The sequence below is a fragment of the Aptenodytes patagonicus genome, chromosome 20 (assembly GCF_965638725.1).
Source record: "Aptenodytes patagonicus chromosome 20, bAptPat1.pri.cur, whole genome shotgun sequence".
Lineage (NCBI taxonomy): Eukaryota > Metazoa > Chordata > Aves > Sphenisciformes > Spheniscidae > Aptenodytes > Aptenodytes patagonicus.
Window position 1 is genome coordinate 5,101,391 of NC_134968.1, and position 15,688 is coordinate 5,117,078.

The 15,688-nt window shown below is 50.3% G+C and overlaps 2 protein-coding genes and 1 long non-coding RNA gene across 4 annotated transcripts; 2 read left to right on the forward strand and 1 right to left on the reverse strand.

Moving 5' to 3' along the window:
- Positions 1 to 4,509: 4,509 nt before the first annotated feature.
- LOC143169452 (uncharacterized) lies at positions 4,510 to 8,730 on the reverse strand. 2 transcript variants are annotated; one of them, XR_012996892.1, is made up of 5 exons: positions 8,679 to 8,730; positions 8,074 to 8,189; positions 7,281 to 7,325; positions 5,189 to 5,247; positions 4,510 to 4,952 (listed from the first exon to the last, which is right to left on the reverse strand). It is a non-coding gene; the product is annotated as an uncharacterized LOC143169452 (long non-coding RNA). The 2 variants fall into 2 exon arrangements; XR_012996891.1 differs by having other exon boundaries at positions 7,281 to 8,189.
- LOC143169451 (somatotropin) lies at positions 6,344 to 8,729 on the forward strand. The gene is made up of 3 exons (XM_076356835.1): positions 6,344 to 6,572; positions 6,965 to 7,126; positions 8,529 to 8,729. The coding sequence occupies exons 1-3, from the start codon at positions 6,444 to 6,446 to the stop codon at positions 8,727 to 8,729; spliced, it is 492 nt and encodes a 163-aa protein (XP_076212950.1). The 5' UTR covers positions 6,344 to 6,443.
- Positions 8,731 to 9,097: 367 nt separating the features above from the next.
- On the forward strand, positions 9,098 to 15,329 carry RDM1 (RAD52 motif containing 1). The gene is made up of 7 exons (XM_076356856.1): positions 9,098 to 9,184; positions 9,987 to 10,166; positions 10,553 to 10,675; positions 11,157 to 11,319; positions 11,897 to 11,995; positions 13,059 to 13,147; positions 14,612 to 15,329. The coding sequence occupies exons 1-7, from the start codon at positions 9,098 to 9,100 to the stop codon at positions 14,711 to 14,713; spliced, it is 843 nt and encodes a 280-aa protein (XP_076212971.1). The 3' UTR covers positions 14,714 to 15,329.
- The last annotated feature ends 359 nt before the right edge of the window (positions 15,330 to 15,688 follow it).

Consider the following 15,688-nt stretch of genomic DNA (forward strand, 5'->3'; position numbering starts at 1 on the left):
GTGGGGACGGGCCCCCAGCTCCTGCCCTGGACCACGGCTCTGACGGGCACCTGGATCCTGGGCTGCGATCTCAGGCTGCAAGCCACTTCCAGCAGCCCTGCATGGAGCTCGGGTCCTGCTGCCCTTGGGTGCTCGCTTTGCCGTGTCCGGGCGGTGCCCACCAAGGCTGCCCTGCCCCGGCTGTCACTCTTACCGCCCCGCTGATGAACCCCTAAAGCCTATGTAGAAATTAGGAGCCAACTGCAGTCCCCCCGGTAGCAAACCGGCCCCAAACCCCGGGCAGCCCCACACCACAGTGCTGAGCTCCTGCGTGGTTAATGCAATGGAAGTACCAGGGTGGGTGGTGAGTCTTCTCCAGCCCCACCTGGGAAGGCAAGGACCAGTTATGATCACTCCGTGCTGCAAGGACCCTCCTGGGCTGTGAGACCCTGCTTGCAGCCCTGGCAGAGGAGCCGAGGTGAGCAGCACCATGTGGGTGTTACAAGAAGCGGATTTTGGGCCACTGTTTAGCTCTCAAGCCATGGATGTGTCCAGCAGGCCAAGCTGGCAGTTGTCTGAGATGGAGGATCCTCCAAAAGCACCTCTTTCTCCCCAGAGACTACAGGAAAAGTTGGGGAGACAGCTCTCGCCCGGAGGCTCTTGCACAAGGCTTGCTCCTCTCCAGGCAAGAGCTGACCTGTGTCACGAGGAGGTCGCCTTGGTGAGGGACACGTGCGACCTCAGAACCTATGGGAAAGATGTAAATTGTGGGACACAAACGTCCAACTGCTTTTTGAAGTCCTAATAAAGGTAACAGGTAAATTCACATCCTGCTCCGTCCTGCCATGCCTGGTCTGGAGGTGTCCCATAACCTCAATGCCAGGGTCGGTGGGATGCCCTGGGAATAAGGAGCAGCTTTTCATGGGTCCAGCTTAGCTAGAAACCAAACTTCAACCCTTCAGGGCCCCGAGCGCAGGCAGGGATGTAAAGCCGAGAGCAGCCGTGGGGCTCTCCTGGAGGCTCTCGCTGAGCACACACGGGTGGACCTCCACGGTCCCAAGCCGTCAGCTTGGGATGAGAGACAAGGAACCGAAGCAGAACAGGGCCCAGGGCCAGGAGCTCTGCTCCCAGCTACATCTGGTCTCGCAAGAGAAGCTAAAAAACATCTGGAGAGGAGCAGAGCGGTGCCAACTGGTTTTGTTAATAAAAACTATTTTGGCACGGCGGCAGCAGCTGTGTGGGTGACGGGGCTCAGGCCTGGCTGGGCACCCAACACCAGGGCTCAGGGGGTCCGGAGAGGCACGGCCAGCACAGCACGATGGGTTTGGTGGGTCTGGCTGGACGAGGCAGGACAGGGGGGTGACGAGGAGTTTGGGGCTGAAAGTCTGTCCTCTCTCGGAGAGCCCAGGGCCCCTGCGCCCCCGTGGCTCGCGACGTTTTGGGCCCCAAGAAGACAGGACCGCTCCGCTTCCCAAAACAGACGGCAGAAAAGGGAGGGTAAAATCGTGAGCAAACAGGGCTTTTCAGCAGGCAACAGGATGGTTCTTGTTTAGTAGTAAACCACCTTCATGGAAAACTGGTATTTGATCTAAATAGCACAAAAACAGCATTTTAAGGCTGATTTTTACTAGTTAAATAAAACTATCCCAAATTAGTTGCATGCACACGTATATAAATGTTACTTAAACATGTTTTACTTACAAAATTGATTAATTAAAGGAGTATTCACAGTGAGAAAAGTGAACTGGCTGTTCCCGGTTTCCACGTTTGCCAAGATTTTAGGACTAGCAGAGCTCATCCCTCCATTCCTTGTTTTCAGTTACGAAATGGAAGAGGAAGGCAAGTTTTCCGGCCTTCCCAGTTCCCAACCGCTTTCTCAGCTCTGTGTAAACAACTCGCTCAACTGACTCAACCGAATAATACGAAAATAAGGAGAATCTGCTCTTTGCACCTGGAGAGGAAGCCACCGATGTCAAAAGCAGTTTCAGCGACCCCAGTTCCGCTCTGCCGCTTGGCCACCCTCTTAGCCCAGGGCTTTGGCTTCCTTTAAAATGCCAGAAGCAAATAAATATTTCTGTTTTATTTTAAATGCTTAGACTAGTTTCTAGGGAGCCTAGAGATAGGGTTTGTTTTAATTTTATATTGAGATAGGTTTGTATTTAAAATGCATTTAATGTAAATAAATATATTTCAGTATATACAGTTCAGGCTCTGTATTTTGTCCCGATTTGTATCCCCACCATCAGCAGGACGGTCAGGCAGACAGGCTGGGTTGCAGTCCTGGACCTCATCAGCCTCATCTTTAGAAATGGGTTCAGTGAAACTCAGCAGTTCTAGCTCCAGTAAATAAAACCCATCAACTCAATCTGAAAAGGAGTGTTTACCTTCCGAGCAGCGAGCTAGCAGAGGTAGTCAACCGTCACTTAAAACCTCTGTCAACCATGTCGTTGCCCACCGAAGTGCAGAGCCTGGGCTGTGGGCCAGCAGCCGGCTCCTCGGTCAGGATTCACTGCTTGCAGCTCACCCATCAGCCTGGGACGGTCCTCTCCACACAACCACCCCAGGCTGGGCGGTCAGGAGGACCCGAGGAGTATAGGCGCCCGCAAGGAGAGTTGTTCCACTTGTTCGGATGCTGCTGGTGATGCCCAGGGTAAGGCAGATGGACACAGGACGACCCTGAAGAGAATTGAGGGGCTTGGGTTTTTCCTCTTTCAAAAAAGAAAAGGAACATGGAAATTACAGAGTGTCACGCTGCTTTAGGAGATGCTACTTTGGGTTGCAAATGCAGGCATTTGAAAGCTAGAAAAATGCCAAGCTGATATTTGAGAGCTGCTTATGCAACTGTAATTCTGCCAGTGGCGTGTGTTTGCCCAGCCCAGCATTTCACGGTCACGCACTGCCTTCTCCATGACGCTTCTGCCTCATTTAATGCCCAGAGATGATTGGGGACAAACCAAGTCTCAGGGGCGCTGCAGTCTGGATCGTCCTGGCATCTCCGTGCTTGGCTGCAACATAAAAAAATGTCGATTTAGCACCATGCTTTTACTCTCAGAGCTGGAGAGGCAGCAGGGCAGCAAGTGATGGGCAGGACTCAGGTGCAAGGTGCTGTACCAGTCTAGCTGCAGCAGTAGAGCATCATCATTAACAGGCAGCAGAGCCTGGGCTGGGGTGCCTGCTGCTCTGCTCACCTCTGACAAATACTGACATATTTAAACACGATCTGGAGTAAAAAAACACACCCAGATGTTGCTGGCTATTGGGTGACGGGATACCTGATAGCTGCAGGACCCACTGTTCCCTCTTCTCTAGGGACTGACATTTACTCTGCAACACCACCACGTCTCCAGCGAGCAAACACCCGGGGGCTTCTCGGAACAGACCGCGCTCTCCCCAGCATGTTTATTAACCAGCTCTCGCACCCTCTGCTCCAGCCGCCCCGGTGATGATGCTGCCTCTCGGAAACCAGAGCCACGCCAGGGGGGCACAGCAAACCCAGGGCCCGGGGGAGCCAAATTACCACCCCTGACCAGGGAGCAGTCCCTGAACCCCGGGCAAAGGGCCAAAACAGGGTGGTTTGGGGCAATCGGTGCCTTAGTGGGGGGTAAACGTCCTTTAAGGCCCCCCTGGAGTTGCCCATCCCAGGTTCTCTTGTTTTGCCCAAAAGCAGGGATAGGTGTGCTGTGACCTCTCCTCTTCCCCATCTCCTCTCCCTCCTTTCCACACCAGCCCTCCGCTTAACCCAGAGACATTTCACATTTGTATCTCAGGCAAAGAGCAAGAAGCAGCTCATAACCAGCTCTTCTCATAGCCTTGTCCAGCTGAGGATGTGAGAAACCTCCCAGAGCGCTGGCATCTGGATTTGCAGTGGGCAGGCTGGTACCCGAACAAGCACCCGGGTACGACAGCTCTTCATCACACCTATGCCAAACCAGCTCACCAAAACTATTTACTGAACTTCTGCAATTTTGGTAGCATGAAAGAAATTAAGTGGAAGAAATAGGATTCACCTGACAGCATCCATCCAGCTCTATCCCTGCTAACAATAAACGGGACAACATCCCACTTGCTTTAAGTCAGAAGTCTCCCGAACTGGTCAGTCAGCCCCGTTAACCGTGGGCCAAGGCTGCAGAGGCAGGCAGGAGAATCAGGTGGATTTCCAACCCCCCGCAGCAAATTCCACTGCGTAAAAGCACTGATCCGATTTGGGATGGGTCTTCCAATGATGATAAAACCTTCATTTGCAATAAACAGCAGAATATGGCGAAATCATTCAGCACTGATTTCATCCCTAGGCAAACAACCTCCCCAACCTTTACATCTATGTATAAATGACTACAATTAGGTAGCACCATTGCGAACACTTCTGCATTTATGCACAGGGAAGATATAGAGATGTTGTTGTGATCATGAACACATATATACATTTTAAACAGACCCCCTCCTATATAAGGGGTGGCTCAACAGTTACCTTTACCAGTCTAGATAAAAGGAGGAAACATTCACTGTCAAGCAACGCCAGAGCAACTCACCGGGCAGAAATGGCTCCAGGTACTTTTCTTTATTTCAGTTTTAAAGGACTGCCAGTGCTGCTGCATGCTTAGGTGATGGGAGATGATGATGGGGTGGTACTGTGGTGGGCTACACACACTCAGTGCCAGCCCTAAATTGAAATATGGCAACTTATAAATCAATGAAAAAGAATACCTTTCCCTACAGTGTGACTTTAACCCATGAATTAACTTAGGTAGTCATTAGCCTAAACTGGGCAAGGAGAGGATGGAGAACATGAATAACAAGGTGAAGCCACAGTTATAATAGTTATTATTAACATAAATGTTGGCAGAGATATTAAAACTTATATTCAAAGCTTAAGACAGGGATCAGGATGATGTCTAGTGCATACGTCCAAGTCCTACAGGCTCCAGGGCATTCCTCCACCGAAGGGTATTTGTCTGAGATTAACTCTGTGGTCTCTGTAAGCACAGATGGACACTTGTGTGAGTTAGATGTCACAGGTTGAAAACCTTTAGGTTTGACAAAGATCACCAAATTCTGCAGGTATGTCCCAGAGAGCAAAAGTAGCTGGTCACAGCACAGGTAATGTCATCAGCTCTTATCCTAGTGAAGGCAGACAGACGGTTTCACATCAGCAGCATGGCGTAAACCAAGGCTAAAGTGAGGTACTCCCAGGCCCTCACCTGGTACTCACCATGCCCTGCTTGCTCACGCAATGAAGAGTGCGCTGTGCTCTCCACAGGAGGGCAAGGCCTGCGGAAAAACATAAGCATGTTAGGGAAAAACACAGGGACACACTCCAGTTTTCATGGAGCAACCATGACTCTTCAGCCAGGAAGACACTGCTTACAACACTGGGAGCAGTACAAGCCCCGAAGGCACGTCTAGTGAAAGGGGACGGGGTTTCATTTGATTCTGGGGAGGGTTAAGCTCACCCCCAGAGTCCAACAAGACATCAAGGAAGGTGAGCCCTCAGCCAGCACGGAGAGAAGAGGCTGGGTATTAATTCGCAGGTGCCACCCCCCTCCTCAGCACAGCCGCTAAAGGACTGCTAACACCTTTCCTCTCCGCTTTGCTGCAGGGTCATGGTTTTCTCCTCTCCTCATTGCTGTGATCACTCTGGGACTGCAGTGGCCACAGGAAGCTGCCACCTTCCCGGCCATGCCCCTTTCCAACCTGTTTGCCAACGCCGTGCTGAGGGCTCAGCACCTTCACCTCCTGGCTGCCGAGACATACAAAGAGTTCGTAAGTGTCGTGGCCTCTGGGCATCTCCTCCGCATTAGCTTGGTTTCAGGACTTTGTAACTTCCTAGAAACAGAGACTTTTCAACTATTGGTGTCTTCTCTGTCAGCTCTTGATGAGGCGAAAGGGTCTTAATAGGACAGGACAGGTTATGTCCCATCAGCCTGGACCCTGTCTCCTCCTCTCAGCTCTCTGCCCCCATCTCTGACCCTGCACAGTCCCCTCCTCAGGGCCATTGCTGCCTACCTCCAAACCTACTGCATGGGGCCAGCGGTCTCAAAGAGAAGCCTGGCTCTGAAAGCAGTGGGAGATGGCACAGATATTTTGCAAGGCTTTCCCGTGTCGGTCACCTTTGGCCCTGGGTGATTCTGAGTGCTTAAAACTATCCCGTTTCTGCTGTTGCCAGGAGCTGGCATGAGCTGTCGCTTTGGCAAGAGCTGTCCTTGGGGATCATTTACTCCTTGGGAGAACCCGGTCCGAGTGTGTTTTGCGTTCATCTTAGCACCTTGGCTTAGTGAGAGGAAGACCTTTAGACCCAGTAGCTATTGTGCCAACATACAAACTCCTGCTTCCTACCTGCCAACCCTGTACAGAGACACCTCATGTCTCACATTTATTTCTTGCAAAAAGTAACTGTTCAGGACAGCTTGGGAAAGTGTCTGTGGTCTTCTCCCAGTACACAGGCAACAGATCTGAGTGTATTTGGGATGTCTCCACAGGAACGCACCTATATTCCAGAGGACCAAAGACACGCCAACAAAAATTCCCAGGCAGCATTCTGTTACTCGGAAACCATCCCTGCTCCCACAGGGAAGGATGACGCCCAGCAGAAATCGGTAAGGTCTCTCCCCCGGGGCAAGCACAGACCTGTTTGAAGAGCCCGGCTGTGCTTCATTACAGGAACAGAGGGTTTCCAGCTGTGAGCACTTCAGTGCTTCATTCCCCCTCTCCTTTTTTTACTATTTAAACCCTGCATGAAGAAAGACAGACTCTTCTGGGTTATGCTATAAATCATATTCCCACCCTGAGGATGAGAAAAACTATTGTCTGCACAGGACATATGGCTGGGTGGTGCTCCTCAGCTTGCAAACTTGTCCGTATCTGCTGAAGCTGCAGGAGCAGTGGCACATCTCTGGGTCACCTCCAGGCTGTTTCAGAGGGAGCAGGACACACGGGTAACCAAACACCTCACCTGCACAGCTTTGACCCTTTCTTTTCTTAATTTCAGGACATGGAGCTTCTTCGGTTTTCACTGGTTCTCATCCAGTCCTGGTTGACCCCAGTGCAATACCTAAGCAAGGTGTTCACAAACAATCTGGTTTTCGGCACCTCAGACAGAGTGTATGAAAAACTAAAGGACCTGGAAGAAGGGATCCAAGCTCTCATGAGGGTAAGTTGCAGCATGTAGCGTGACTACAGAATAACAGAGATCTTCTAGACACAGGGCACTCGGCTCTCAGGGTCTTCCACGGGATCCAAAAACCATGAGACATCTCCCCACCTTCCACTCTGAAGACCAGTGGCATCCTTTGGACTTTGCTTACCTTAAGATAATGAGATCATGGCACCCCATTGCACACGTTTCATCACTGGGGAGTATAAGAAAACACGCAACAAATGTTAATAGCACTGCCATAACCACTCAGATAGCAGTACAGACCAGGAAGATCACAACAGTCCAGACCCAAAGTCTTTCCAAACCCAGCACCAAAGAATATTCAGTTGCTTAAATCTGCTGTACAAACAGCAACATAATGTTTGCTACATCCCCACACAAAATACTTTAAAGTGCAGTAAATTTTGCGAGGTTTGCAACCTGGGTTTAAGGATTCATGACATGTTATAAAAACAACCCGTGTAAGTCTGTGTACAGATGGAAGCCTATGCTCTGATGTTTCTCTCTTACATTAATATGGCACCCAGACAGCCGAGAGCTGGAGAGTGATCTTTGTCAAGGGTCACTCTTAATTTTTGCTTTGTTATTTTAAATGAAATTGTTTATTATCTGCCAGGACACCTTTTCAGTTATGCTTACTCTATAACTAAGTTCATCTGCCAGCATCACCATGTAGCTAGAGCTCTGAGACCTGTATCTGTGAGAAATGAGTCTGGACAACTACTTACATCTTCTGGCATCTAAATAACTCTGAAGGGCAGGCCCTGAGAGTAAACAGATATTTTCTGTCCTGGCACTTCAGCTGGAGTAAGTAGGTGTATGTATCGGTACCACTTCCAGGTTTTGCTCTCCGTTTAATATGTGCTTGGGCATTGGGAAGCGGTACACAGAAACTAGACAAATAATCACATTTCATCCATTTACGACACTGTGTACTTAACCAAAACTGTCCTGTTTACTGTGCTATCTGGTGAGCAAAGCAGGGCAGGAGGAGTGGCAGACTGCAGTTCTCAGCTCCGGGTGCACGTGCCTTGGGTCTGCGTTAGAGCTTTGTTCACTGGGGAAGCGGGAGAAAAGAGAATTATTATAAAAGAGTAGCTACAGAGAGACCCTGCAACTTTCCCCTTATTTTAAGACCCCAGAAGACACGCTCCTCCCTCCCTGCAGCCTTGTGCCCAGCTCCCTTCTTGCTGCCAGCAATTTGTGTAGCATCACCCCCACATAATTACCCTTCCTGTAAGCACATAAACTCAAAAGTATGTTTGAAATATGCTTAAGGGGTGGGGGAACCCAACCTCCTCTAAAGCTGGACGGGAGCCATGGCAATGGGCCCCTTGGAGGATGCTCATCCCCAGGCCCCCGCCGTCTCCCCCAGCACCTCTCCATCCTCTCGCAGGAGCTGGAGGACCGGAGCCCGCGGGGCCCCCAGATCCTCAAACCCACCTATGACAAATTCGACATCCACCTGCGCAACGAGGACGCCCTGCTGAAGAACTACGGCTTGCTCTCCTGCTTCAAGAAGGACCTGCACAAGGTGGAGACCTACCTGAAGGTGATGAAGTGCCGGCGCTTCGGAGAGGGAAACTGCACCATTTGATGCCGGGGACAGCTCCCCACCCGCTCCAGCCCCTCGCCGGCCACGGCTGCCCCGCTCCTTGTAAAGAAAATCGGAGAATAAACCCGCTACCCGCCGACACGTCTCTGGCTTTCGGGGGGCTGCGGGGACGGGCCGCCATGGGGGGCGGGGAGGGACGAGCCGCCGCCGGGGCAGGGCGGGGTGTGCGGCTGGGGGGCGGATTTAGGGCTGGGGAGTGGATTTGGGGGGCTTTTCCCTCACACCCACGGCCGGGGCAGAACGGGAGGGCGGCTGAAGGCCGCGGCCCGGCTGAGGCGGGAGAGCGGGGCCGTGCGGAGGGCGGGCCGGGGGCCGGGCGGTGGCGGGGCGGGGAGCCGGGCTGCTCCGGCATGGCGGAGGTGGTGGAGTTCCGGGTGCCCGCGGCGAGCGCCCAGACGCTGCTGGTCTGGGGTCTGGAGCCGGAGCCGGGCCTGGAGGTGAGGCGAGGCCTCGGACCGGGCCTGAGGAGCGGGGCCCGGCACCCCCCCCCCCGGGGCTGAGGAGCGGGGCCTGGGATCCCCCAGGGTCCCTCTGCCCCCCCGGAGCTAAGGGCCCAGTTCCCCCCCCATCTGTACTGATGGCTTCACCTGTGTGCTAATAATATATTCTTAAATCCCTCCCTTTTATTTTATTTTGTTGGGTTTTAATCATTTTTTTAGTTTCCTTGTCTCCTTGAGGCGTGCTGGGTGCAGGGTAACCCCGAGGGGGTGTCGGGCCGCCGCAGGGCGATGTCTGCCCCTGTGCCACGGCCGGTTTTGTGGTCGGCACAGCAAAACCACCGAGAGCCCAGCGCAAGGGGGAAGAGCTGGAACAAAACCCCACTAGTCCGCCTGCAAAATACTGTGCTAATGTTTTACTGAAAGCGTCGGCGAAACCGCGCGCCCGCACAAAGCAGGATGGCAGAGAGCAAGAGACAGTCTGGGATGAGGATGACTGGGGGGACAGAAAATCCCACGTCTGTCTTCGCTCTCCTCCCGAAGCAGAGGCTGGATGATAATGGAGATGAGATGTCGACAGGGTCGGAGGTCCAGCCAGGTTGAGCTTATTTTTACGGAGAGATAACTCATCTTCAGTCTCACTGCTTATTCCAGGCCTTATTGCTGTTAAACTTCCTAAAAACTTTCCTTGATTTCTAGGTAATTAGGTCTCATGAGTAGTCCTCTCTCTGTCGCTGTTGCTCAGCCCCTGGAGCACCCATAGATATTTCAAAAGACCCTTTTTTCTCTTGTTTTTCCTCAGCATTCCCTGTTTTCAGTGTTTTCCAAATTTGGGCCGCTCTACTCGGTGCGAGCGCACAGAAATGCTGCCGTGGCAGGGCCCGGGTATTACGCCATCATCAAGTTTTATTCGGCTGGAGATGCCAGCAGAGCCCAGCGCGCATGCAATGGGCAAAGGCTGTTTCAGAAATCTCCCTTGAAGGTAAGCAGAACGGCCCCAGGTGCGAAACTTGCAGGACTCAGCACCGTGACCTCCAGCAGCAGTGTGGGATTACACGAAATAATTGTTGATCTCGGTGATGCTCCCTGTGCAAAACGTTTACTAACTTTTAGCTGGATGCTGCCCTGTGGTGACATCCCCCACCGCTGGCTCCCAGGTAGCATTTAAGCAGTAAAATGGCAGCATCCCTCCTCTGGAATAATTTGCAGGGCCTGTTCCTGGGTAAAAAATATTTAACAGATCTCAGAAGCACGCGTGCGGTCAGGGAACAGGTCACCTTCGGATGACTCTCCCGGAGCCACGGTGTGTCTGTAGTGAGAACCTTGCAAGCAAAGCCTGGCTAAGCAGGGTTCTTCTTTCCTGGACAGGTTTGTGTTTGCACCAAGCAGAAAGGGTTTCGGCAGCAAGTCCTTGCTCTCAACAGCAACAAGTGCCAGGAGTTGGCCAACCACTACTTTGGCTTTAACGGCTGGTCCAGCCGCATCATCACAGTAAGGGACCCTTTATATTCATCCATCACCCTTCCTCTTATCCTCTTCTTAATTAGAGCGGTTGGCGGAATAAGAAGAATTGTCCTCAAATCAGCAAATAATAGACAGCTACAGGAGCTGCGTTTTGGACCACAAATGGGGGTATTTTGAAAGCTTGGGGAGAGAAGATTGCTATGGGTGAGAGCGCTGGCTTGGCTTCTGTTAATAAAAATGGGGACGGCTGTGATTAAAGCAGTGCCAGGGCTTGACAGTAATCTTTGTGTGCTGAAAGTGTCTGAGATGACTGAGACTCCCAGAGGATGGGGGGTATGAGGTATTTCTAAAATAGTGTCAAAAACATCCCTGCTCTGCTTCTACCGTGTGCTACTGCCTTGGAGTTACACGCTGTGCAGAGATCTGTGGCATGCAGGCATAGGCCTAAGTGGTCATAACATCCCCTTCCTATGTAATCGAAATTAATTATCTGTGGTCTTCCCAACAGCTGCAGAATATATCTGGCTTTGATGGTGGGAATGAAGAACTGGGAGAGACATTACAGAAGCGATCCGTGAAATATCTGTGTGCTGTAGAGGTGACGCTGCCCAACCACGGGGTACGCACCAGGGGAGTTGCCCTCGGCGAGGCAGACATCGAAAACAGTGAAGGTACGTTTTGGATGCAGCTGGAAGTCCCTCTTAGCAGCTGGCACAGACACTGGTCAGTCTTGTGTTTGCACAGTTTGTGGGTCTGATGTAGTATCCGAATTTAGCTGGAGGCAAGGATCTGTGTGGGGCCTTGTGAGCTACCGTGCTATGCAGCAAGGGATCCTGAGCATGCCTCTTCCCTCCCTGCTTCACCCCAGTATCGCTTTCCTACCCGCTGTTCTCTCCCTCTCGCCTGCAGCGTTATTCATTCCCCATCGCAGCCACTTCTGGTGTGAACACACCACGTGATTCTTCATGCTGTGTCTGTGGCACAGCTGAGGTGCCAGCGGGTCTCTGCACTGCCCGCTGCCCTGGCAGGGTCCCGACACAGGGCTGAGGATCGTGTGCTGCTGTGGGTTGGCGCACGAAGCCCTTGTGAGGGTGCTGCCATGCTGCCGGCGACTCCTGAAACATAAGCAGCTTTCTTATCAGATCCCTAAGGCTGTGTTTGGTTACGTTTCCTAGCGCAATGCAGCTAGTGTGCTTCATATGCAGAGTGTCAGCTTAATATCAATAACATGCTGCTGGTTGTGTTCAGATCCTCTCGAGTTTGTCACAGCCACAAGAAGAGTTCAGAAACTCGCAGTCGGGAAGGCTTTGTCTAGCGCCTTTCAGAAGATACTCCTCGTAGTCTTAGGTAAGGCCTATTTTTGTTTAAACGCTGGGGTGTTTGGGCTAATGATAGAACTTTCATGATAGTTGATATGAATTCTTTTTCTCTGAACCTTTCTTGGGATTCACTGAGGCTTGGGGGGTCTCGGACAAAATTAAAGTTGTGTCGTGGTCTGTAATGATTTAACAGAGTGGTTCCACCCTACGAGCTATGTGAGAGAAAGGAAAATCCAACAGGAGGTCAGATTTTTTTATGATAAAGAAGTCATTGAAACTCCGAATTCCAAGAGTGTGAACGCTGGCAGGGGGAGCTTTTTAACACTACGTGTGCATGCCGAATAGGGATGCGGGGGAGTCCTGGTTCCAGGGGTAACATGAACTGAATTGCAGCACTTTGCACGTTCCTGTCCTGGTTCCAAGCCAACCAGGTGCCATCAAAGGTCCGTGCCCCACTGTTGCGTTCAGCGTTGCATCTTTGGGGCTACTGTCTCCTTTGGGTTTTTAGTCATAGAAGCTGGCTCTGTGCCTATCCAGGAACTGCTAGATGTGCTTTCTCTGGGTTCCAGGTCTTGTGCTCTCTGAGCTTTTAGGTGACTCCTGTTTATGTGGTGTCTGGGTACTTCAGTCTTTTATGCTTATCAGGACAGGCCCTGATGGGATCAGGTCAGCGCCACTATCCTCGTTTTACAGAGAGGGGCCTTTCATCTGCCAGATTCCTCCCCTGGCTTCTTTAAGGTGTTCTTTCGGAAGGTGGGTTTCTGGATTCAGATGGTTTGCAGTGCTTCCTGCCTTCTGGTCCATCACATACACAGGGACCGGCAATTAACATGCTCCATCCTCTCCGTAGATTTCTGCTTCCTCAATTTCAGTGTCCACTCCATTCAGTAAGAGCCATTTGGTTTTCTGCGGGGAAGACAGGCAGGTAGGCCAGAGAAAGAAGCACACTCATTCAGACCAACCAGCCACTCGCTCTGAAAGCCATTATGAAGCAGAATTGTCCCATTTGGAGTTTAGGGTAGGTTTATTGTCATTGCAGACAGTAGTAACTAACAGTGTCTCTGGCTGTTTGTTCTGTGTGCTTGTTTCAGAGAACGGGAAAGTGGCCGTGGAATACGATCCCACCCAAGAGGAGCTCACAGACTCCCTAACAGAAGAGGAACTGAAGGGGCTTGTGCAGGTAAAAGCAGTGGATATTTAGCTTTTCCACAGGACCTCTATGTTACATCTAGAGATCGGAGATACAGCTGGTAACTGTTACAGCCTCTGACACCCTCCTTTTATGCAGCAATTACCTCGACTTAAATCCCAAGGGGTAATCACGTCTTGGAATTGTACAGCACACTAAGGTTTTAAAACTTACTTTTTTGGGTATCTGTGGAGAAATGCATGTATATTTTAGATGGCACAGGAAAGCGAGCAGTTAGGGTACAGGACTGTTATGGTGCAGCTTGACAAGTCTCACACATGACAGTGTCCAGGACTGCTCTTCATAGAATCTGTGAGGGTGAACATCCTGGTAAAGTCACAGTAGGTTAAATCAAATGATTTTTTAATAAGTTCCTAAATAAATCAAACTTCCCATCTAGAAATGCACTTCACAAACTCCTCCTTACCCAGAGGGAATGATTGTTAAAAGCTTTGGTGAAATAAAAGCTTTGGTGAAATCCCTGCAGGTAACTGTGGGATCTGTTAGCATGCATCGAACAAAAATACCCCGGGTACAACAGTAAAACTTTTGTCATCGTGCTCAGTGAGATGAGTTCTGCGTGCCAGCCTTTGCACGCAGCCAGTCATGAGCAGAGGATTTTCATCTCGCTTAGTTTGAGAACACTGCTCTCTACCAGGGGGGATGACTGATACAGCGGTCTTTCGAAAGCAAGCATCACTCTCACATGATGCGTCAGCACCGCGCTGCGCAGTGTCTAACTCCTGCAGTTTGCGTGGAGGAAGTGTCTAAGGAACCCTGTGACACGTTACTCCATTTGATGACACTGAGTCACCTGGTGTCCACGGGCAGAACTATCTTCCTTTCTTACTGAAGAGTAGCAGTAAAATAGGAGGTATTTTGGTGTGTGAAGTAACTAACGTCCACCAGATAATTTTTTTTTATCAGTTGAGAAGATGAAATTACTGCTGGTTTCTTCTTTGTCTGCATTTTCCTCTGTACTGCCCCTTCTATCTGACTTCTTTTAAACCCGCAGAGAACTGAGCATAAGAGTGACCACATGCAATGACCATAAGAGAAGTGAGCAGCAAAGTCAAACAGAAGGCCTGCCGCTTCTCAAACCTCTCTTTTACCGGGAGGGTCATCCCTCACCTCTCCTGCCGCCTCACTTCCCTTGCGATGGTGTGTGGGAGGTAATTCGGCGCTCTCTCTCCGCAAGGCACCTTGCAGCCTGATAGGAAGAGGCACAGACAGGAATTCGGAAGGGCTTGCTTGGGAGGAGAGCTGCTGGGTGTCCTTTTGGTTCATTGCCTTGTGATGTCGGTCAGTCTTTCCAAAACAGAAATGTTCCCGAGTTGGTAAATTCCGGGGAGGCTGTCTCTTGTACATGGTAAAAATATATTGTTTCCAGGTGCGGAGGGATGAAGCTAAAATATGTTGTAGAGAAAGAAATTTACTCTTGATTTCTCTTCCCAGGTCAGTGAATTGTCCTTGGAACAGTTTGACCTCGAAGAAGAAGTTTTGTCTGATCTCAGTTTTGATGATGAGCTCCCTAGCCGGGAGATGCCATCTAATTAGTGCAGCTCTGTCTTCACGTCGTTTCCAAAAGTCCTGCAGTGTTTGATTAGGAATGAAAGTCTAACGCTGTGAAATGACATGTGCGTCATATCTAATGTTTTCTTTTTCTCCAAATACGTAACAGCAAAAGAAATGGGCAATAAACCTCATGTTACTAAAATTAAGCCCAAAAATGTATGCTGTTTTTGGAGAGGAAGTGTTTTCTTGTCAACTTATCCAGGTCAGCTATATATGGAAGCCAGCTTAGCTGCGTGATTATTATTTAGACAGCATAACAGATGTGCATAGCACTTACAGAAGAATAAAAGGAATGAGCCCTCCCTGCAAGAGCCTACAGTTCAGGTTCGCTCTGATCTGCAGGAGAAAGCTGGAGACGGCAGAAGGAGACATCTTACCAGCAGGAGTAGCTGTAGTACTTACACACACAGGCACAGAAAAAGATAATTTCTCTAAGTGAAATTTCTCTTAAAGAAATAAGCCTAAGTCTTGTAATAATGTGTTGAGCCACATGGGTTGAGCCCCAACTACTAGTAGTTGGGACATTGTCACGAAGTAAAGCAAAGATTCTTTTTTCATTAAATTAAGGTTTTTCATTAAATTAAGTAAAATTTTGTAACTCTGTGTGATGAGTGAACCTCAGAGGCAGGACAAGCAATGGGAAGGGGCATCAAGCTCCCCAGATCACGAGGCGGGGGGGGCGGGGAATGCTCATTTGATAACAGACCCCTGCTCAGATTTTTTTGACCTCTGTCTTTGGAAAAAAAGATGATTGAAAAATGGGAGAGCTCAGGGAAGAGCCACAGGAATGACTTGAGATCCCTCTTGAAATGAGAGGAGCGTGGCCTGTTTAACTTAACAGAAAATTGAGGAAAGGGGTGATTTGATCCAGGAGAAGACGCTTGATACCGGGTGACCTTTTTAACCAGAAGGCGAAGGTGAAACAAGACCCAGTGGCTGGACGCTGAATTTAGAGAA